Here is a 24,633-nt window from a genome sequence, read left to right on the forward strand (position 1 = left end):
GAACAGTCCTGTTCCGGAAAAGATTAAGTTTGTAAACAGAGGTACCATCCTATTACTATTCTTTTTTTTAACAAGAATTTATTGAATTTTAATAATACAACAAAAACAAAACACTACAAAAATTATAAAAATACAAATGCAAAAATGCAAAAAAATCAAAACTAAAAATCTCAACAAAAACACAAACACTCATTTAATTATCCTTATAATATTTTCTAACATTATTGGAGGACCTCCTCACATCCTCTCTTTCAGCGTTCATTGCATATCCTCTTTAGTAATTGTATAACATTGTATAATCATCATTCTCTTCTAATCTTATTCCATATAAAAAGAAATACTATTACCTAATTCTTATCTCCTATCTTAAACTAACTAATTTCATAACTGTAACCTTATATGTCCTCTGATTTCATTCTCAGATAACAATCTTTACATGCTGTTTCAAATAGTCTTTAAATTTCTTCCAATCCTCCTGCACCGCTTCTTCCCTCTGGTCTCGGAGTTTCCCGGTCAGTTCTGCGAGTTCCATATATTCCATCATCTTCATCTGCCAATCTTCCACTGTTGGTAGTTCTTCAGTTTTCCAGTTTTTAGCTAATAGAATCCTAGCAGCTGTTGTGGCATACATAAAAAATGATCTGTCCTTGTTGGGGATTTCATAGTTGGTCATGCCCAGCAGAAAGGCCTCTGGTTTTTTACTAAATGTGTTTTTCAACACCTTTTTAAGTTCATTATATATCTTCTCCCAGAAGTCCTTTACCTTTGGGCACGTCCACCACATATGAAAGGAGGTACCTTCCACTTGCTTACCTTTCCAGCATTTATTACACAAACCATGATACATTTTAGCTAACTTGACTGCAGTTAAGTACCATCTGTAAATCATTTTCATGATATTTTCCCTGAACATATTGCATGCAGTAAACTTAGTACCCTCCTTCCACAATTTCTCCCAATCTTCCCACATTATATTATGTCCAACATCTTTTGCCCAATCAATCATTTCCAATTTGACCATTTCATCCTTTGTATGCCACTCTAGCAACAAATTGTACATTCTGGAAAGATTTTTAGTATTTGGTTCTATCAACTCTGTTTCCAACTTGGATTTCTCTGACTGAAAGCCTTGTTTCTTATCCAACTTATAAACTTCATTTATCTGGTAGTATTGCAACCAATCAGATACTTTCCCTTTCAATTGCACATAACTCTTCAATTTAAAATTCTGACCTTCTTGATCTAGTATATCAGTGTGCTGGCCCCAAGGGTTTGTCCATGAAGCGAGGTCCAAGTCCAGTCCTGGGTCTAGGGGTCCAAAGGAGGTCAGTCCGGCGGGGAGCGAGGCAGGTAGCAGGTCAAGGTCCAAGGCAGGTTCAGGCACAAGGTTACAGGTTGAGCACACGCTTGCAACTAAGTTGCTCACGCAACTTGGGCTGGGTCTGGCTGGCTTTTATCTGGCCCTATGCTTAGGGCGGTCCCGATCCTCCGGAGACTCGCCTCTCCTCTGGGCCTGGAGGCGAGCACTCCTCCTGCAGACACTTAACTCCCTTCGCCTCTCTGCCCTGAGCCTCTGCAGCTCAGGAGAGGCTGGTGGGTTACTGGACCCAGGGGATGCCTCAGCTTCCTCTGAAGAGGCTGGGAGTGGAGCACCTGCAGGCAATGGGTCCTCCCTCCCATCAGGAGCCAGAGCAGACTCTGCTGATGCCTGCACCTGGGGATCCAGCACAGGTGGGGATCCTTCAGGCTCAAGCCCTGGCCCCGGCTCAGCTGGTTCTGGAGGCGGGGAATCCTGTGCAGGCTGGGATCCCTCAGGTTCAGCATCAGAGTCTGACTCCCAGGCCATCACAATCAGCATATTTCGGCCAATTAACAGGCATATTAGGTCTTTTATAGGCCTTCCCTTCTACTGGTGATATCCATCTGGGAGTCTTTCTTTCTAGCAAATCTTTGTTCCGAATCCAAACCTGATACAATGCTTTCCTGATAATGTGAGATTTAAATGCTTTGTGGGCCTTAACTTTATCATACCAAAGATATGCATGCCAGCCAAATACATTGTCATGTCCTTCCAAGTCTAATACATCAGAATTTTCTAGCTTAAACCAATCCTTTAACCAGCAAAAAGCTGCAGCTTCAAAATAAATCTTAAGATCTGGCAGTGAGAATCCACCTCTTTCCTTAGAGTCTGTCAATAACTTATATTTTATCCTTGGTTTCTTCCCCTGCCAGATGAATTTTGACAAATCCTTTTGCCACCTTTTAAAACAGTCTAACTTATCAATAATCGCGAGAACTTGAAACAAAAACAGCATCTTTGGCAATACATTCATCTTAATAACCACAATTCTGCCCATCAAAGACAGTTTCAATCTAGTCCATATATCCAAGTATCTTTTAATCTCAGTCCACCTTATTACTATCATCATCATCATCATCATCATCATCACCACCACTGTTACTACTACCTGAGATTCAATAAGCCTAGCTCTTCTCTGGGATGGATTTTGTTTGGCCCAGTCATGGCATCCCCTCCATCTCCAATGTCAGTCGTCTCTTTGGTCAACCCAAGACTGACAGGAGCAAAAACAAAAACAGAAAACCTGAAGCTACTTATAGTTCCTAACAATTCTGAAGCTGACATTTAAGATGGCCTGGGCAGTTCAGACCAGCCCAATCATGGTAGAAAAAGGACTAATTTGAGGAAGATTGTTCAAAGAAAAAACTGCAATTTACTGTTTATTGTGGGGGTTTTAGTTTCCCAGGTGTTATAGGGGGCGCTGTTGAGCTCATGTTTCATGTTTATATATGTGTTGGAAGCTGCCCAGAGTGGCTGCGGCAAACCAGCCAGATGCGCAGGGTATGAATAAAAATTATTATTACTACAGTGGTACCTCGATTTAAGAACAGTCCTGTTCCGGAAAAGACTAAGTTGGTAAATCAAGGTACCACTGTATTACTATCATCATCGTCGTTGTCATCATCATCACCACTGCTACTACCACCTGAGATTCAATATGCCTGGCTCTTCTCTGGGATGAATTTTGTTTGGCCCAGTTATGGCATCCCCTCCATCTCCCATGTCAGTCATCTCTTTGGTCAACCCAAGACTGACAGGAGCAAAAACAAAAATATAAAACCTGAAGCTACTTATCTTTCCTAACAATTCTGAAGCTGACATTTAAGATGGCCTGGGCAGTTCACAGCAGCCCAATCATGGTAGAAAAAGGAATAATTGTTCAAAGAAAACACTGTAATTTACTGTTTATTGTGGGGGTGTTAGGTTCCCAGGAGTTATAGGGGGCGCTGTAGAGCTCTGTGAAAATGTATGAGGTTGGTCACCTAGAGGTATTTTTTGAATTTCCAGGTAGATATGAAGATCCCACAGGGAGTCTTACCAAGAGAGGCCATGATCCCACAATTGTCCTCCATGACATCTTTATGCAGATCTCTCTGGTCAGGATCCAGCAACGCCCACTCCTCATCCGTGAAACGAACAGCAACATCTTCAAAGCACACTGGACCCTAAAAGAAAAAGGGAAATGTCCTCTTCTGAGACAGCATCAATATGATCTGCTACACAATGCTCTCTTGTTTCCTTCCTGTACGTTGCGGTGTAGTTTCAATAGGATTGCTTTGCTGCACATTTTACTGATCAATCTAGAAATAAAACAAGCCTATTTTGGATAGCCATCTGTCTTGGATGGTCTAGCAGAGATTCGTGCAATGCAGGGTGTCTCCTGGTTCTGAGAAACAAGCAGGGAGGGTGGCTTCTGGCAAAAGGAGAGAGAGACACCGGTGTCTCCTCCTTCTCCTGACTCACACCTCAGCCTCTCGAGCTCCCTCCTCCCACTCACCTCCTTCCTCTTCTGCCTCTTATTCTGCACTGCATTCTGCCACATAGTCTCCCAGCTTACTAAAGCCCTGTTACACCTTCAGCTTCTGACACCTCCTCTTCCCAGGCTTCTCCCTCTTCCCCCTCTGACCGCCCATCCTTCTTCTACCTCCACTCCTTGGGCTCTGAGCCATCTTCCTTTCCTGGTTCCCTGGCTGCTTCCTCCCACCATTCCTCTGTGCCCAACCAGTCCATGACATTGCTCCAGCCCTCGGCCTCAGTCCCCACAAGGCAGCTTCCCCGGACCTGATCTGGTTCCACAGCCGCTGCTTCCCTTCTGCCCCAATGAAAAGACGGATCAGGAGGTCTTGCCAGCATCATTCTGTCACCTGCAAAAGAAAAAATGTAAACAGGATGCCAGGAATGCCTGCTTCTCTCACAGGTGAAACAGGGCATCTCTAACTACAGATGGGCCTTTGAGATAGCCTTACCTGCTGAGAGCATTTGGATGTTTGTGCCCATTTAATATGTTTGTTGTGCAGAAATAGATCTCCCCTCCTCTGGACCCTTGTTCCCAACTGTCTTCCCCCAAAACAAGATGAAAAGAACCCTCAGATGAGTTGGGAAAACTAACAGAATGAGACCAAATGGAGAAAATCCACCTTCCTCCTTACCCAGTGGCCTCTCTCTGGTGTCCAACGGAGGCCTCTCTGCCTCACAGGAATCCAGGTCCATTTCTGCAAAATGATGCTTTCCCTGAAATAGAAACAAGGATTCAAAACAGAGAATGGTGAGAAATATTATAAAGAGAATGAAAAAGACTTGAAGAGTGTGAGATCTCATTCCATGGGTGCTTTCCCCAAAAAAAGATGGCCCATCAGCAGACCATTATGGGATGTTCTCTGTCCTGTTTGGAGCTCCTTGGGAATATCCAGAGGAAAGTCTCTCTCACCTGCTTTCTCTCCTCTGCCTGACTCAGGAGGAAACCTTCAGCCAGGGCCACCGCCTGGGAACTGGTCTCCGCTCCGCATTCCCTCACCCAGCTCTCCATCTCCGGGGGAAGGACAGCCAGGAACTGCTCCAAGATCACCAGGTCCAGCATCTCAGCTTTCGTGTGCCTTTCCGGCTTCAGCCACTGGTGGCAAAAGTGGTAGAGTCGGCTGCAAACCTCTCGGGGTCCTTTGGCCTCCTGGCAACAGAACTGCCTCAACTGCCGGCTCTGCACCTCTGAGCGGAGGGTGTCCTCCTCACCCAGGATCTTCTGCACTGGGTTTTCCCAGAATCCCCCACTGCTCCCTGTTTGGCTGGCATGGCCTCTTCCTGTTCCTGGGCCAGCTGAGTCTCGTTCATCCATCTGTGCTCTCAGGAAGCCTCTAGGAAATCAGAAAGAACCCTTTGGTCTTCTGCCAAGTTCTGTCTGTCTGAATGAGAAGCTGTAGGAAATCCTACAAAGCAAATTCAATTGTTCTGTTACAGAATGTGGTTGATGGGCGGGGTGGGGGTGGGGAGAATGGTTCCATGAGCAAGCATGGAAGAGTCTTGCTGGGAACCAGGGCTGGACTACACCGCATCCCAGACCATGAGCTATCTTTTTGAAAAGAAAGAGGAGGAGGAAGACGAGAAGAAAAAGTCTCTAGCCTTCTAGCAACACAAAACGTAGAGGCAACTGAAGGGATTTCTGTGAAATTAATCAACATGGTTTCTGCTGCCTTCCAGTCAATGCATGAAGTCAGAACCGACTGACATTGGAATCCTTTGTATCTTGTGAAAAATGGAGGCTTGGCTCTAGTGGGGGTCCTCACCCGGGGGTCCTCAGGAGTTGCTCCCCACCCCCATCCCCTGCTTCTGTCTCCTTTTCTTGCACTTGGAATATCTGCCACTTTCAAGACAGACTCCTGGGGTGCGGTTCCTTTTTCTTTGCTCTGAGGGCCAGGTATGTATCTGCCCAACCCCCTGAGGGCCAAGTGTGTGGAGCCAATGACATCTCCCTTGAAATTTAGGGGGGTAATTTATTATTATTATTATTATTATTATTATTCTATTAAGATAGTTTAACACACACACAGCCATTGATGCCAAGGTCCCCGGAGACTCAGTGAGTAGCAGCGTCCATTTCCGGCTGCTTTGCCAGCAACAATTCCTTTGGGACAGAGAGGATGTGGTCCTGGGATGCCCTGCTCTGGGTGCGAGGGGATTGCTGCAGTGGCCTCCATGTGGAGCTGCCCTTGGAGACACTGGGAAACTGGTCTGCAATGCAGCAACCAGACTATGGGCTGGAACCACTCTCTTCATTCCTGGCCTTTCTCTCCCCCCTTTCCTTCCTTCCTCCACGTGGTTTTTTTTCGGGGGGGGGGGGCTAGTCCACCTCCTCGTCCAGCTTTATTAAACCATTTGCACATGTTTCCTCTGTTGTGAAATGACGCGGAGCACACAGTTAAAGTCCTAGGCACTCCTTTGTTCAAAGAAGGCAGATTTCATGGGTGTCAGTTTTTTTCTGAAATGCAAAATGAGTTTGGGATCCTGTGATCTCCAGGAAGGAGAGCGTTGCAGACCTCGCCCCTCCCTGGCAGGACCCTCTCCTCCCCCTGCATGAGCAGATCAGGCCCCCCAGGTTGGCATCCTCCCCTGCTGCAGCCCTGGGACCCCCCACCGCCTCCCCACTGCACCCTCGGGGGGGGGGGAGAGAGGAGACTCACCAGATCCCAGGAGGGACAGCGATGCAGGCCTTACAGGAGAGGACTGGGGAGGGAGGGGCCTTGGCTCTGGAGGACCTGGCCCCCTCTTTCTTCCTGTCCTCTCTAGGAAGGCAGCTCAGTTCCATTTAACCCTTGCAAAGCCGAGTACCAGATCAACCCTCTCTCACTTGCCAGAACCTCGGCTTTGTATTATTTTTTATGGATTTAGGTGGGCTACGCCAATGCCCAAATATCCTTTTGGGGGTGAGGCTCTTGGTTAGACTCTGAGCATCTCCCTCCCTTGGCCAGAAATCGGAGGAACAACTTGCAGAGAAAAGGGCTTTGCAGGAGGCAAGGAACCTCCTCCTCGAATTCAGGAGTGGAGAGATAGGAGGGGTCCGAGGGTCATCTAGTCCAACCCCCAGCAATGCAGGAATCTCAGCTAAAGCATCCATGGCAGATTGCCGTCCGATCTCTGCTTAGAAACGTCCAAGGAAGGAGAATCCACCCCCTCCCAAGGGAGACCTTTCCCCTGCCAAACTGTTCTTAGATGTCCCTCAAGGCAGCGGGTCCTGAGTTCTAGCACTGCATCTCCTCCATAATCCAACTTTTTTGTTTGATCCCTCTTTCTTTCTGAGTCAAAGTTTTGTAAGATTATTTTTTAATTTTAAAATAATCCTGCAAATGAATTGTTTACAATAACTTTTCAAATAATTGTACATTGTTCAGTCAGAATCGTTGTAACTGTTGTAACGTGGGGGTCGTGATTCAGCAAGTGATTTCAGCTCTGACATAGCAGGCAGGAGACAGCTTCTTCATGTAACATTCTTTATTCAGGCAAACAAGACTGGGGAACTGAGGAGAGGGAGATACATTTACAGGGACAGAAAGACTGGCTAGAAAGGATACATTTTGGAGGGAACAATCTCAAGCAATCACAAAGCTGCCTTTTGGTGGGAAGCAATAAGACTGAGGATCCAAATGCAGCAACTTGAATGAACCAATAGTAGCTGTTCCTTCTGGAACAGGAATGCAGTTACTTTCCCCTAATGTGAATACAGACAAGACAGTGGTACCTCGCAAGACGAAATTAATTCGTTCTGCAAGTCGTTTTGTCTTGCGGAAATTTCCTCTTGCGAAGCACGGTTTCCCATAGGAATGCATTGAAATTTAATTAATGCGTTCCTATGGGGGAAAAAGTCGGGGCTTGTTGCCGGCAGCAGCAGCAACAGCAGCAGCTGCCAGAGGGAGGGAAGGGTGGCGGAGCGGTGCCTGAGGGGGAAGCAGACTCCCTCCGAGAGCCGGCGAAGACGAGGAGGAGGAGCAGCTCCGCTTCAGGTTCCCGCCGCCCCCGCCACTCTCCTCACCTCCTCCAGCCTCGCGGCGGGGCAGGGAGCTTCCGGCTTTAGGTTGCCGCCGCCGCTCTCCTCACATCCTCCAGCCTCGCAGCGGGGCAGGGAGCTTCCGGCTTCTGGTTCCCGCTGCTGCCGCTCTCCTCACCTCCTCCAGCCTTGCGGCAGGGCAGCGAGCCTACGGCGAGCCCGCAGCCATGAGCGGGTCCTTCTGCTGGCTGCCCTGCGGCAGTGGCGCGGCGCACGGCCCATGATACTCTTGGCGCGGCCGCTGAGCCAGGCCGGCAGCGGAGCAGAGGGCGGTGAGAGCGTTGCTTCCGTAGCCGGGTCGAAGGAGGCGGTGGGGCACCTGGTGCACGCTCACCTGGTGGCGTCAGCAACTACCGCGCCTACAACGTCCTGCAGGACCCTGGCCTGCGCCAAGCTGAAGCTGACATTTAAGATGGCCTGGGCAGTTCAGAGCAGCCCAATCATGGTAGAAAAAGGAACAATTTGAGGAAGATTGTTCACAGAAATAACTGTTATTTACTGTTTATTATGGGGGTGTTGGGTTCCCAGGTGTTATAGGGGGCGCTGTTGAGCTCTGTGAAAATATATGAGGTTGGTCACATAGAGGTATTTTTTGAATTTCCATGCAGATATAAAAATCCCACAGGGAGCCTTACCAAGAGAGGCCACGATCCCACAATTCTCCTCCATGACGTCCTTATGCAGAGCTCTCTGGTCAGGATCCAGCAACGCCCACTCCTCGTCCATGAAATGTTCAGCGAGATCTTCAAGGCACACTGGACTGTGGAGGCAACTGAAGGGATTTCTGTGAGATTAGTCAACCTGGTTTCTGCTGCCTTCCAGTCAATGTATGAAGTCAGAACTGACTGACAAGGGAATCGTTTGTATCTTATGAAAGATGGATTCTTGGCTCTAGTGTGGGTCCTCACCTGGGGGTCCTCAGGAGTTGCTCCCCACCCCCACTCCCCTGCTTCTATCTCCTTTTCTTGCACTTGGACTCTCTTGCCGCTCTCAAGACACTCCTGGGGTGGGGTCCCATTTTCTTTGCTCTGAGGGCCAGGTATGTATCTGGTCAACACCCCGAGGGCCAAGTGGGCGGGCCCAAAGACATCTCCCTTGAAATTTATTTAGGCAGGTAATTTATTATTATTATTATTATTATTATTATTATTATTGTTGTTGTTGTTGTTGTTGTTGTTATTATTATTATTATTTATTCTATTAAGATAGTTTAACACACACACAGCCATTGATGCCAAGGTCCCTGGAGGCTCAATGAGTAGCAGCGCCCATTTTCGGCCACTTTGCCAGCAACAGTCCCTTTGGGACAGAGAGGATGTGGTCCTGGGATGTCGTGCTCTGGGTGCGAGGGGATTGCTGCAGTGGCCTCCATGTGGAGCAAAGCAGGCTGGGAAGTGCTGGGACTGAACAATCATTAGGGCCTAGTAAAGTTATTCAGGCCTAACTGCTGATTCACTGACATGTGACTCACTTTCCTTAGAAGCAGCAGCCATTTTCTCTCTGTTTTCTCTGTAATATTTCAGTCAGAGTCAGTCTGCCTCAGTTTTGAGCAGAGTGAGTATGTAATCTCAGTCAAATAGTTTGGAAGCATATTGTTTATGAAGAAGTTTACTTTACCTTAGTAAAGCTCTTATTATTTCACTGAAAACTCTGCATTATTAATTTATGCAGCACGACAGTGGCCTCCTCAAATATTTTATGGGGGGGGGGGCAAAGAGCCCTAGGCCTTTAAGAGTTGGGGCCTATTCAATACACCTAGGTCTCAGGATGGTTACAACCAGGGGCATCGCAAGTCGCTTGGCTGCCGGGGGCAGCAACCCAAGCGGAACCCGTGGGGCGGGGCGTCGCTCTGTGCCCATGACGTCATGAAGCATGCGCACGGAGCGACGCCTCCGCCCAGGCCAGCAAGGAGGGTCATCGCGCTTGTGTCACCCCTCCTCGCTGGCCTGCCCCTCTTCATGTCCCGGCAGCCAGCGGCAAAAGAAGAGTCTTTCGCTGCTGGCTGCCGGGGCATGGAGAGGAGGGGGCGAGCCAGAGAGGAGGGGTGTTACCCCTCCTGCCTGGCCCACCCCTCTCCATGCCCAGGCTCCACTCAGGGAGCCCAACCGGCGGCGAAAAAAGCCGCTGAAAGGGGGAAAGCCCCCTTTCAGCGGCTCCCCCCCCCAGTGGCTGGAGGTGCTGATTGCGGGGGGCAGGGCCCTGTCGCGAGTGTCACCCCCCCAGGGCGCAACTCAGGGCGACCCGCCCCCCGCCCCCTTGCTACGCCACTGGTTACTGTTATGATACGTCCCGCAGGGGCAAGTTGTGAGACTGACCCCCAGGTAGGGACGAAGCCTGCGTGCCCTCCTGGCTACTTGAGTCCAGGGGCACATTGATAATATGCGATTGTTCCCCAGTGTGAAGAACAACACACACAAGCCATTAAGGCTAAAAACTACTTTATTGCAGATAATATGCAGAGTATGTCTCTGCTTGCCAGCTCATGAAGTCAGAGCTGTGCATTAGGTGTCCAGCATCTCTGAGCCAGAAACGAAAGTAAAGTACAACAGTACAGTACAAAAACATCACGTGTGTGGGAAAGCTGGTAGAACTAGTGGCTTTCCCACAGAATGAAAAGAGACACAGTCACGCTGGCCTCGCTGCTGCAGCTTTCGCAGCTTGGCTTGTAATAATATCATAACATCCTCCCCCGATATTAGACAATGAAAGAGCGGCAAAAGCTAAGGCATCATTAAGAGAAGCAAACAAACAGTTATCATATATATAGTATGACCCTGTTGTCTTTGTTCCATTCTTGGAACTCTCTGAGACTGGTTTTACCAGTTGGAGCCTTTGATTACCGATTCTCCAGGGGACCAGAGCACTTGCTCTGTGTGTGTTGGCAGGAACAGTGTCGAACTTTGCAACCTGTTGTTGTGGCTTTTTCACATCTGTGAAGTGAGCCTGAGTGTCTCTGTTATGAGTGCAAACTACAGCTACCTTTGCAACGGCTGAGATTGCAAACTCTCGAGAGTACCTTTTGGGTGCCTGACCCTTTGTTACTCTCTCAGATCTACGCATAAGATGTAGATCTTCTTTGCTGAGTTTCTCCTGAACAGGACTTTTTGGAGAAACCTTTCCAATAGTAAACAGTGGCTCTAAAGATTCTAGTACATCATCTTCTGCTGATGGCCTGGACATAGCATGAGCTCCTCTTTCAATGACAGTGTCACCTGTGTCGGAACTAGCCGTGGTTGAGCTTGCACTGCTACTGCTAGTGTCAGAATCCTCATGTGTATTGACATCAATGGGAAAGCTTTGGAGAATCTGTGTCTCCGGTTTTACAGTAGGTTTTACCTCTTGGGTAAGAATTATTGTGTTAGAGGAAGGCAACAGAACTCTGTATTGACCTTTCTCATAGCCCATAAAGATGCCTTGGATGGGTGTACCTTCAAGTGATTCCACCCAAATCTGAGAACCAAAAACCTTAAAGATGCTTAACAAAAGGCTTTCTGTGAAACAGTATCTCATAAGGTGATGTCAGGGTCGAGTCAGATGAGGAGGAGTGGTGGCAAGCCCCCCCCCTGACAGGGCAGCACCCACAGAGGAATCTGAAGAGTTCGTACCTGGGGAGGACTGGTGGCGGCACTCCTCAGAGGAGGAGGAATCTGACAGGGAGGAGGAGGGAAGACCAGAGCTAGAGGAAGAAGTGGGGCCAGAAGCAGGTCCCAGTCAGGAGGGGAATCAGCCGGTCCCCTCCTCCTCCCTTCTCAGCTGTGGAACACCGAGCTGAGAAGCGAAGGTGGCAATTGGAGACAGCTGTAGCTCATAGGAAGCGTGGGAGTGAACCGGCTTCTTAAGGAAGCCGACTGGCCCACTCTACAGCTTCTGCAACTATTGTGCTGGGCGCGTGGTTGCTTTTGCTCGTCTTGTTCCTGTGTTCCTGGTTGTTCCTGACTCCTGGCTTGTTCCTGATTGAGTTGGTTTGTTCCTGACTCAGACAGTCCCTGACTTCGACTTCTCCTGACTCCAGTACTGATACCTAACTTTGGCTGGCTTCTGACCTGGACTGTTTGACCTTGGCTTATCTCACCCTGACTGCTGTGCTTCAGCACGCCAACTTGTTGGTGCCCTAACAAGTGAGCATTCCATTCCTTTTGGAACTTTCCTGACCCAAGTATATGTGAAGGCAGATAGGCTCTCAGCCCAATTCTGTTCAGACAGCTTTGCACTAAGCAATTGCGCCTGCATACCCTCATGCAACTCTGTGTTAATTCTAACACACAAATCATTGTTCCATGATGATTGGCTTACAGCAACTTTGTGCCGAATGCAATGTTGACTTAGGAAGTCCTGGAACTCCTGTGAATCAAACACTGGTAATTGATTAGTACACAAACATTCAATTTTGCCATCATGCATGAAATCTATCTTAGCACAAAATTCAGTGAACCTGGCTAAGACCTGCTGCAGACTCTCCATAGTGTAAATCCAAGAGAATCTAGAAAAATGGTCAGACAGCAATAAATAATATTTAGCTCCGCCTCTAGATTGTGGCAAAGGCCCTATTACATCAGCAGACACCCGCTGGAAACATTTTGTGACTTTTTCTCTGCGTGTCTGTATGGTAATCTCCTTGGACTTAGCAGCACCTGCAAAAGAAGAGTCAACAACATCAAAACAACAGTCAGTAGAATCAAAAGATAGTAAGAACAGTCCATCTTTGTTCTTCTGAGCTGTAAGGATATCTTCTCCATCCTTAGAAATTGTGCACAGTCCTTTGCGCATTCTGAGCTCGCATTCCCTTCTCGGTAAGCTGCGATACACTGAGAAGATTATAGGCAATTTCTGGCACATATAAGACATTGCTTATAGTCAGCTGGCGACTCTGAAGAAAAACAGTTTTCCGTTAGGTGTTTTCCGTTCACCTGCGACACGGTGTGGTCCAGCTTCTTAAATGTCTTAAACAAACGTTTGTTTGAGGTCATGTGGTTCTAAGAACCAGAGTCAATAACAAAAGCTAAGTCTGTGTCCTGCTCCTGCATGCCTTGTGTAAGCAATGCAATCGTGCGCCCTGAGGAGGCTTTGGCTTGCGCCTTGCCTGCAGATCCTCCGGCTTGTTGGCTCTGGTTAGATCCTTTTTGGGGCTTTCGGCAGGTTTGAAAACTGTGCCCTCTACAGCCACAGTTTGTGCAGCGTACAACTTTAAGAGCTTGCACATGCTCCGTTGAAGCACCGGATGGAGATGAGGACGCACTTGCTTCACTCCCCCTTCCATTGGCCTCTTTTTGAGCAGCACAACGATCTTGCTCATTAAGCAAAGTTGAAAAAACTCTGGCAACGGTTAAGTTTTGAGCATCCAAAACGCCAAGCGATGCAATAGCACTAAAACCGTCATGTAGGCTGTTTAAAACCATGAAAGAAAACACATCTTGATTCAGCTGCACGTTACGCTGTGCCAATTCACTTCTTAACTCCTTCATCTGATTAAGATGTGAACGCAAATTGTCTCCCTTCTTCAGCCGAAGGTTTGTGAGACGCTGAAAATGCAGCATAGAACTTCCGGCCGCAATTCTTAAATGTTCAGCTTGCAAAACATTCCAAAAATCATTAGCGTGAGCCAAATCTCTCACGTAAATCAACTGAGATGTGTCTAGATGCAAAACTAAATTTGCTTTTGCCTGTTGGTCCCTGTTGAGCCATCAAGGACCAGGCAACAGTGGAGGGGCAATAATCACGACATCAAGCAAATAAGCAAATTTTGCCTGGTTAGCACTGCCTCCATTTTAACTCTCCAAGTCTGATAATTATCATCAGTCAGCAACGGACACAATGAGCTGTTCTGCTTCTGCTCCTTTGCCATTGTGGAGAAAAGAGCTTTTACTCTCTGATTTCAGAAAGCAATTAATTGTCCAAGCAAACAAACCTAGCCTTCAGAGGTTTATTGCCTCGTAAATCAGTCCGGTTACTCACAGCTCCGGTTACTCACAGTCACGCTGGCCTCGCTGCTGCAGTTTCGCAGCTCGGCTTGTAATAATATAACAGTTACAACATAAAAACACAACATAAAAGCACATAGGACCACATTTTAAAGGGGCATTTGATGTCAATCACCAAAAGGCCTGGTTTAAAAGGTGCTGATTTGCCTGGCTCCTAAAGCTGTATAATTGTTTTTCTGACCTTTGTATGGATTCTTTTATGGGAAGTTAATTTGGAGCTCTGACTGAATCTCTTTCCACATTCCACACACTGTTACGGTTTCTCCCCTGTATGAATTCTCTGATGGGACGTGAGACTGCCTTTCTTCCTGAAGCTTTTTCCACATTCCACGCATTGATAGGGTTTCTCCCCTGTATGAATTCTTTGATGGGAAGTGAGATTGGCGCTCTGACTGAAGCTCTTCCCACATTCCACACACTCATAGGGTTTCTCCCCTGTATGAATTCTCTGATGCTTAGTGAGACTGGAGCTCTGACTGAAGCTCTTTCCACATTCCACACACTGATAGGGTTTCTCCCCTGTATGAATTTTCTGATGCTTAGTGAGACTGGAGCTCATACTGAACCTCTTTCCACATTCCACACACTGATATGGTTTCTCCCCTGTATGAATTCTCTGATGCTTAGTGAGACTGGAGCTCGTACTGAACCTCTTTCCACATTCCACACACTGATATGGTTTCTCCCCTGTATGAATTCTCTGATGCTTAGTGAGACTGGAGCTCATACTGAACCTCTTTCCACATTCCACACACTGATATGGTTTCTCCCCTGTATGAATTCTTTGATGGGAAGTGAGATCGGAACTCTTCCTGAAGCTTTTTCCACATTTCACGCACTGGTAGGGTTTCTCCCCTGTATGAATTCTCTGATGGGAAGTGAGACTGCAGCTCTGAGTGAAGCTCTTTCCACATTCAAAGCACTGATGGGGTTTCTCCCCTGTATAAATTCTTTGATGGAAAGTGAGACTGTGGCTGTGACTAAAGCTCTTTCCACATTCCATGTACTGATAGGGTTTCTCCCCTGTATGAATTTTCTGATGCTTAGTGAGACTGGAGCTCATACTGAACCTCTTTCCACATTCCACACACTGATATGGTTTCTCCCCTGTATGAATTCTCTGATGCTTAGTGAGACTGGAGCTCGTACTGAACCTCTTTCCACATTCCACACACTGATATGGTTTCTCCCCTGTATGAATTCTCTGATGCTTAGTGAGACTGGAGCTCATACTGAACCTCTTTCCACATTCCACACACTGATATGGTTTCTCCCCTGTATGAATTCTTTGATAGGAAGTGAGATCGGAACTCTTCCTGAAGCTTTTTCCACATTTCACGCACTGGTAGGGTTTCTCCCCTGTATGAATTCTCTGATGGGAAGTGAGACTGCAGCTCTGAGTGAAGCTCTTTCCACATTCAAAGCACTGATAGGGTTTCTCCCCTGTATGAATTCTTTGATGGAAAGTGAGACTGTGGCTGTGACTAAAGCTCTTTCCACATTCCATGTACTGATAGGGTTTCTCCCCTGTATGAATTTTCTGATGCTTAGTGAGACTGGAGCTCATACTGAACCTCTTTCCACATTCCACACACTGATATGGTTTCTCCCCTGTATGAATTCTCTGATGCTTAGTGAGACTGGAGCTCGTACTGAACCTCTTTCCACATTCCACACACTGATATGGTTTCTCCCCTGTATGAATTCTCTGATGCTTAGTGAGACTGGAGCTCATACTGAACCTCTTTCCACATTCCACACACTGATATGGTTTCTCCCCTGTATGAATTCTTTGATAGGAAGTGAGATCGGAACTCTTCCTGAAGCTTTTTCCACATTTCACGCACTGGTAGGGTTTCTCCCCTGTATGAATTCTCTGATGGGAAGTGAGACTGCAGCTCTGAGTGAAGCTCTTTCCACATTCAAAGCACTGATAGGGTTTCTCCCCTGTATGAATTATTTGATGGAAAGTGAGACTGTGGCTGTGACTAAAGCTCTTTCCACATTCCATGTACTGATAGAGTTTCTTTCTAGTGAGATTTTGTTGATGGGAAGTGCAATGGGGGTCCTGGCTGCAGCTTTCTCCACACTCCAAATTTTTACATGGCTTCTCATCTTTGGGGATTTTATCGTGGTCACGTTTGTTCTCAATTTCCAATTCACCACAATCTGCAATAGAAACAAAATGGGATTAGAGCCTCAGAAACAAATGGAGAAGAACTGAAGGGAGTTGGGTGTGTATTCATCACCTGTGTTTTTACCAATAAATATATCATTAGATTCTGATGAATTGTTGAATGTTGCTTTGTTGAATGTTGTGGAAGACTGTTGGAAAAAAGGTTTGATGGCTCATAACACCACTTCTTTTGGAGTAATATTATAAAATTATATATCAATGGAAAGATTATTTAATTAACACTGCAATTCAACATATCCAAACCAGCAACTCTGCTACCAATGTTATGAAAACTTCCCGCGGGGGCAAGTTGTGAGACTGACCCCAGGGCGGAACGAAGCCTCTGTGCACTCCTGGCTACTCGAGTCCAGGGGCGCATAAATAATATGCGATTGTTCCCCAGCTTGAAGAACAACACAAATGACCTCACATTTGCAGCTCGGGTTGTACTGATATCACAACAGCTACACCCATGGCCACTGATTTCTTAAAGAATCAGCAAAAATCAAAACTGTTACCAGACAATAATAAATATAGGTCAACTATTGGTAAACTTTTATATTTAGTCACTACATGTAGACCTGATATTGCTAATGCAGTGGGGATGTAGTGGTTTCTGGTTAACACAGGGTTAACAGTCCACAGGAAGTGTGTTCTGACACTGGATGCTCCACCCACGTATAGGGTGTTCCTTTCTGTATGTATTATTGCTTTTGTTTTTCTGCTGGCTGGAGGAAGCACAAAATGGAGTGCTCTCCCGGTTAATGTTTGTTTCTTATGCTTGTACAATAAAATGCTTTACATTAGAAGCACCTGTCTCCAAAAGCCTTATTTGAGACATATCAAATCACTTCGAACTTCTAGCTGCGCATTCATTCTGCAAAAGGGGCAGCCAGCAAAGCGATGCAGAAGAAACGTACTTTACGATTTATGGCAGTTGACTGTTGGCCCGGGAGAAGCCGGTGTTTTTTCTCCGTGCCTCATTAAGCCAAGACAGGTTATGGCGAGACCTTGCTTTGAGGTTCTGAAGTGATTAACAGCAGGGATGGAAGGTCAGTGGCTGCTGGAGCCAAACCTTGTTGGAGCCTGCATGATGCAGCGTGAAGAGCTGTTCCCCGGAGTGGTGGTTGGATGCTGGAAGCTGTGTAAGTAGAGACACAGAGCCCCAGGGGGGGAAGACAGGCAGGCAGCTGAAATGGCTGAGCCACAGGAAAACTTCCAAGTGCCCTTCCTAGGCTTAATGGGAGGAACTGGACCGATTGGGAAAACGGGTCCAGGTTTGGCTTAGTGCCAAAGGACTTTGGCGTTGTGTTCTGAATCCCCCAGCAGTCGCACTGGCTGGTGCTGCGCAGGCTGTAATTGCTGCTGCTGAAGCAGAACAGAGGCGAGACCAGAGAGCTGTTGCAAATCTTGTGCTGGCAATTGATGAGGCACAGATGGCCCACATAGACATTAATCAAAATGCCCATAACATCTGTCAAGCTTTGACCCGAGTGCATGAAAGGAATACGGCTGGTGCCAGAATCCATGTCACGAGACAGCTGTTTGAGTTACGTTTGCAGCCAGGAGCCTGCGTAAAGGAGCATATCACACAGATGCTAACTACGTTCACATGTTTGAGGCAGCTCCAAGTTCCCTTCTCGGCAGAGCAGCAGGTTTACATCCTGTTATCGTCTTTGGACCCGAGCTATGAGACTTTGGTTCTTACGCTCGAGTCAGCCCCTTATGGACAGCTGACTATGGACTATGTTTCAGGATGATTGATTGATGAGCAGAATAGGAGGCTCAGAGAGAAAGGAAATGTTGTAAAGGGGGGCTGTTCACCACCCAGGAGTGGGGGTGCAGGAGCTGAGAGCACCGTGGAAGCTTTTGCAGTCAGGCATTGTTATCGCTGTGGGTCAAGTTAACACATTTGCTGGAATTGTCCCCAGGAAGCTTCCAAGGTCATTTCCCATGTCAACCAGCAGATCAGGGCCAGGGGACAGCGCAGAGCAAGATGCCCTCCTCAGGGGAGCAAAGGAGGCGATGAGGCCGGAACGCACCACATGGCAGCTGCATTTGCTTTGGTGGGCAGCAGCCAAAGAGAAACAGCACTGGGTAATAGACTTGGGAGCCAGCCACCATCTAGCTCCCCCTTGTGGCCAACTGCAGAACTGCTGGGAAATCCAAGATGGAAAGACTGTGACAATGGCTGATTCAACAAAGAGGACAATAACAACAGCTGGTGTTATGTTTATGTCTTGTTTGAATGCTGAGATTGAAGAAGAGGAAGAAGAAGAAGAGGAAGAGGAAGAAGAAGAAGAAGAAGAAGAAGAAGAAGAAGAAGAAGAAGAAGAAGAGTTTGGATCTGATATCCCGCTTTATCACTACCCGAAGGAGTCTCAAAGCAGCTAACATTCTCCTTTCCCTTCCTCCCCCACAACAAACACTCTGTGAGGTGAGTGGGGCTGAGAGACTTCAGAGAAGTGTGACTAGCCCAAGGTCACCCAGCAGCTGCATGTGGAGGAGTGGAGACGCAAACCCAGTTCCCCAGGTTACGAGTCTACCGCTCTTAACCACTACACCACACTGGCTCTCCCCAGTGAAGTGTATTTAATGTCTGGCATGACAAATGGCTTACTTTCTGTTTCTGCTCTTGACAAAGCAGGTTTTAAAGTCGGTTTTGAGAACCAGGTTTGCTCCATTTCCAAAGGTGGGAAGGTGTTGGTCCAGGTACCATGCCAGAATGGGCTGTACATGCTGGAATCAGGTAATGAAGCCTCTGAAGGGGCTCAGATTCCTGACGCAGGGGTAGTCGCTGCTGCAGAAGCCCAAGCGTAGTGTGCTAACACTCCCACGCATGACCAGTGTCTGCACTTATGACACCGCAGAATGGCACATGTGAACTGGAAATACGTCCGCAAGTAGGTAGAGTGTGCTGAAGGGTGCAAAATGAAGGAGTGTTCTAAGTTTTTCGACTGCGTTGCTTGTAAGAAAGCTAAGACACATTCTTGCACCTAACCACAGTCTGATAGGGTGTCCACAAGAGCTTTTCAGCTAGTGCATGCTGATCTCTGTGGAACGATGCCGGTTGAAAGCATTGGTGGGAAGAAATGGGTTCTTTCTCTGATTGACGATTATTCCAGGGCTGGGTGGTCAATCATGCTCAGAGACAAGGGGCGGACTGCTGACGTCATCAAGGAATGGGTGATTGCAGTTGAGGTGGTTTGACACCCGCGTGAAAGCCTTTCACAGTGATAGAGGGTCTGAATTCTTAAAATATATATATATATTATTGATTTTATCAATTTTAAGCACATTACATAATCAGTTAAATTTTTCATTCTCCTCCCCCTCCCACTGAGGGAAGCAATTATCAAACCCCTCTCTCACAGGAGCAAATATTAAACATTTCAAATTTAACATATTTAACAAACAAAAAATCATTGCTTAGGACTGGCCCTTTTCCATAGGCCAGAAATTATTCCTTTCTTCAATTTCATTGTATATTGACTTCCACAGATCCCCCCCTGTTGAGTTCACTATCTATCCTCTTTATCAGTTTTCCAAATCATGGTCGAATCTATTTTTACCTAATCCCAATATATTTTCTCCTTATCTTTTTAAACATAATCATATACTAACACACTTAACTTAAGTTAGTTTCTGGAATGGTAGTGATGTTTGGAGAGTCTGTGATTGGCTGGAGGTCCAAGAAGCAAAGCCTGATAGCGCTTTCTTCCACTGAGGCAGAATTCGCGTCCCTTTCGGAAGCGATTAGGGAGCTGGAATTCTACAAGTGTTTGGTCCAGGAGATCTGTGGGGATTGTTCTTTGCCCATCACGGTTTGGGAAAACAATCAGCCCTGCCTGAAGTTTGCAGAGTCAGGCCAGTTTAAATCTCGAACCAAACATTTGGACATTCGTTTTCAGAACGTTTGTGAGAGCGTTAGGACAGGCATGATCAGACTGCAGTATCGTCCTAGCCAGCAGAATCTGGCAGATGGGTTCATCAAACCTTTGGGTATCCATAAACACAAGGTGTTTTGTGATGGGATTGGTTTGGGCTGAACTGGTATGCTCACATGCATCCAGTGTTGCAAACGAGAGGGGGTTTAGTGGTTTCTGGTTAACACAGGGTTAACAGTCCACAGGAAGTGTGTTCTGACACTGGATGCTCCACCCACGTATAGGGTGTTCCTTTCTGTATGTATTACTGCTTTTGTTTTTCTGTTGGCCAGAGGAAGCACAAAATGGAGTGCTCTCCTGGTTAATGTTTGTTTCGTATGCTTGTACAATAAAATGCTTTAGATTAGAAGCACCTGTCTCCAAAAGCCTTATTTGAGACATATCAAATCACTTCGAACTTCTAGCTGCGCATTCACTCTGCAAAAGGGGCAACCAGCAAAGCGACGCAGAAGAAACGTACCGGACGATTTATGGCTGTCGGCCCGGGAGAAGCCGGTGTTTTTTCTCCGTGCCTCATTAAGCCAAAACAGTAGGAAAGTAAATGCTTCCACTGAGAATGATTGGGCAGGTGTAAAAAGAGTGGTGAGGTATTTAAAGGGTACTATGTATTCTAAATTAAGATTACCATCTGTCAGTAATCCTAGTTTGATTGGGTATACTGATTCAGATTGGGCTGGTGACAATGTTGATTATAAATCTACATCTGGATATGTATTTATGTTTGGAAGTGGACCTATTTCATGGGGAAGTTACAAGCAGAACTGTATAACATTATCTTCCACAGAAGCAGAATATACTGCAGCTACAGAAGCATGGAGAGAGGTGGCCTGGCTGGATCAACTCATTAAAGATTTTGGGTTGGTGAGCAAATTACCTGTCAAACTGCTGGAAGTTTGTATAAAGTTGTATAAAGTTATCTCAGAATGAGAAGTTTCACACAAGATCAAAACACATTGGGGTGAAGTACCATTATATACGTGACATGATTCAAAGTGGTCCTGTGGATCTATGTTATTGCAGCACCAAAGAGATGACGGTAGAGATCCTAACCAAACGTCTGACAAAGGAAAGTTTCCAGAGTTTACGAGGAAAACTGGGACTTTGTGTGGTAAAGTTGTTAAATTTATTAATGTTGTATTGCCTGAGAAGGGGTTTGTGGGATCTCAGTCAAGTCCAACATTCTAAGGGAGGATCAACTGCCACTTTGTGTCAGTTAGTTTTGGTCTGTTGGTCGGTTAGGCTGCTGCTGCTTAAAGTTGTGTTAAGAGACTCACTAATATAGTTTATATAGTTTATATCTTTTGTTTTGTAACCTGAATATGTACATGAATGAATCTGTCAGTAAATTACTTTACTTTGGTTATCAATCAGATTCATGTGTATCTTTATTTTGAGGGGGATAAAGGGATTGACAATCAAGAAAGGACGAAAGATTCAAATGAGTCAGCAATCCGCTTGTCGTTGTGCAGGTTTAAACAAGTGACGTTTAACTCCGCTACTATATTATATAAACGTTCTGACAACTTTAACCCAATTAAAAATCTATGGAGACAACTTAAGAAACTTGTTAGTCAGAAGCAACCCAGCAATAAAGCCCAATTAACAGAGGCAATAATTCAGTCTTGGTTTCACATTATTACAGCTGCAGAACTAAAAACTTGGTTCATTTCATGGGAAGGCGTTGTAAGGCCGTAATGAAAGCTAAAGGTTACCAAAGGTTTCACGTTTTTTCTTGATGACTACTGTTCTAATAAATACTCCTTCATGAAAATTACTGCATTGCATTCTTCATTAAATTATCTTTCCACTGATATATAATTTTATGTTATTACTCCACACAAAAGTGGTTATAACCCATCAAACCTCAGAAATACACTTTCACAAAAGGTTTCCCCAATTTTGGCCACTAGCATAAGTGGTTCATTTTAAACTTAATTTGCTTTTTATATGGGAACAGATTGTTATTATTTATGTTTCATGTTTATATATGTGTTGGAAGCTGCCCAGAGTGGCTGCGGCAAACCAGCCAGATGCGCAGGGTATGAATAAAAATTATTATTACTACAGTGGTACCTCGATTTAAGAACAGTCCTGTTCCGGAAAAGACTAAGTTGGTAAATCAAGGTACCACTGTATTACTATCATCATCGTCGTTGTCATCATCATCACCACTGCTACTACCACCTGAGATTCAATATGCCTGGCTCTTCTCTGGGATGAATTTTGTTTGGCCCAGTCATGGCATTCCCTCCATCTTCAGTGTCAGTCATCTTTGGTCAACCCAAGACTGACAGGAGCAAAAACAAAAACAGAAAACCTGAAGCTACTTATAGTTCCTAACAATTCTGAAGCTGACATTTAAGATGGCCTGGGCAGTTCAGACCAGCCCAATCATGGTAGAAAAAGGACTAATTTGAGGAAGATTGTTCAAAGAAAAAACTGCAATTTACTGTTTATTGTGGGGGTTTTAGTTTCCCAGGTGTTATAGGGGGCGCTGTTGAGCTCTGTGAAATATATGAGGTTGGTCACATAGAGGTATTTTTTGAATTTCCAGGCAGATATCACGAAACCACAGGGAGCCTTACCAAGAGAGGCCACGATCCCACTATTCTCCTTCATGACGTCCTTATGCAGAGCTTTCTGGTCAGGATCCAGCAACGCCCACTCCTCGTCCGTGAAACGAACAGCGACATCTTCAAAGCACACTGGACCCTAAAAGAAAAAGGGAAGTATCCTGCTCTGAGACAGCATCAATATGATCTGCTACACAATGCTCTCTTGTTTCCTTCCTGTAAATTGCGATGTTGTTTTAATCGGATTGCTTTGCTGCACATTTTACTGATCAATCTAGAAATAAAATAAGCCTATTTTGGATGGACATCTGTCTTGGATGGTCTAGCAGAGATTCCTGCAATGCAGGGGGTCTCCTGGCTCTGAGAGACAAGCAGGGAGGGTGGCTTCTGGCAAAAGGAGAGGGAGCCACCGGTGGCTCCTCCTTATCCTGACTCACCTCAGCCTCTCGACCTCCTTCCTCTTCTGCCTCTAATTCTGCACTGCATTCTGCCACAGAGTCTCCCAGCTCACTGAGCCCTGTTACCCCTTCAGCTTCTGACACCTCCTCTTCCCAGGCTTCTCCCTCTTCCCCCTCTGACCGTCCATCCTTCTTCTACCTCCACTTCTTGGGCCATCTTCCCTTCCTGGTCCACCAGCTGCTTCCTCCCACCATTCCTCTGTGCCCAACCAGTCCATGACATTGCTCCAGCCCTCGGCCTCTGTCCCCACAAGGCAGCTTCCCCTGACCAGATCTGGTTCCACAGCCGCTGCTTCCCTTCTGCCCCCATGAAAAGACGGATCAGGAGGTCTTGCCGGTATCATTCTGTCACCTGTAAGAGAAAAAAGGTAAACAGGACGCCAGGAGTGCCTGCTTCTCTCACAGGTAAAACTACAGGGGCCTTTGATAAAGCCTTACCTGGTGAGAGCATTTGGATGTTTTGCCCATTTTATATGTTTGTTGTGCAGAAATACATCTCCCCTCCTCTGGACCCTTGTTCCCAACTGTCTCCCCTGAAAACAAGGTGAAAAGAACTCTCAGATGAGTTGGAAAACCAACAGAATGAGACCAAATGAAGAAAATCCATCTTCCTCCTTACCCAGTGGCCTCTCTCTGGTGTCAAACGGTGGCCTCTCTGCCTCACAGGAATCCAGGTCCATTTCTGCAAAATGATCCTTTCCCTGAAAAAGAAACAAGGATTCAAAACAGAGAATGGTGAGAAATATTAGGAAGAGAATGACAAAGACTTGAAGGGTGTGAGATCTCATTCTATGGATGCTTTCCCAGAAAACAGATGGGCCATCAGCAGACCATTATGGGATGTTCTCTGTCCTGTTTGGAGCCCCTTTGGAGTATCCAGAGGAAAGTCTCTCTCACCTGCTTTCTCTCCTCTGCCTGACTCAGGAGGAAACCCTCGGCAAGGGCCACCGCCTGGGAACTGGTCTCCGCTCCGCATTCCCTCACCCAGCTCTCCATCTCTGGGGGAAGGACAGCCAGGAACTGCTCCAAGATCACCAGGTCCAGCATCTCAGCTTTCGTGTGCCTTTCTGGCTTCAGCCACTGGTGGCAAAAGTGGTAGAGTCGGCTGCAAACCTCTCGGGGTCCTTTGTCCTCCTGGCAGCAGAACTGCCTCAACTGCTGGCTCTGCACCTCTGAGCAGAGGGTGTACTGCTCACCCAGGATCTTCTGCACTGAGTTTTCCCAGAATTCCCCACTGCTCCCAGTTTGGGTGGGATGTCCTCTTCCAGTTCCAGGGCCAGCTGAGTCTCGCTCATCCATCTGTGTCTCAGGAAGCCTTTGAGAGACCGGAAAGATCCCTTTGGTCTTCTGCCAAGTTCTGTCTGTCTAAATGAGAAGCTCTAGGAAATCCTATAAGGCAAATACATTGTTCTGTTACAGAATTTAGAGGACCGGGGGGGGGGGGGAAATGGTTCCCAGCGCAAGCATGGAAGAGTCTTGCTGGGAACCAGGGCTGGACTGCACCGCATCCCAGACCATGAGCTATCTTTTAAAAAAAAAGAGGAGGAGAACACAAAATGTAGAGGCAACTGAAGGGATTTCTGTTAGATTAATCAACATGGTTTCTGCT

General features: G+C 46.6%; 1 protein-coding gene across 1 annotated transcript in view; it reads right to left on the reverse strand.

Moving 5' to 3' along the window:
* Window positions 1-24,633, reverse strand: part of LOC117045136 — a 506,969-nt gene that overhangs the window by 263,812 nt on the left and 218,524 nt on the right. Inside the window, 1 exon segment of the mRNA XM_033145927.1 lies at window positions 14,052-15,884. Coding sequence (XP_033001818.1) covers window positions 14,052-15,884 — 1,833 coding nt within the window.

This window comes from Lacerta agilis, chromosome 4 (genome assembly GCF_009819535.1).
Source record: "Lacerta agilis isolate rLacAgi1 chromosome 4, rLacAgi1.pri, whole genome shotgun sequence".
NCBI lineage: Eukaryota > Metazoa > Chordata > Lepidosauria > Squamata > Lacertidae > Lacerta > Lacerta agilis.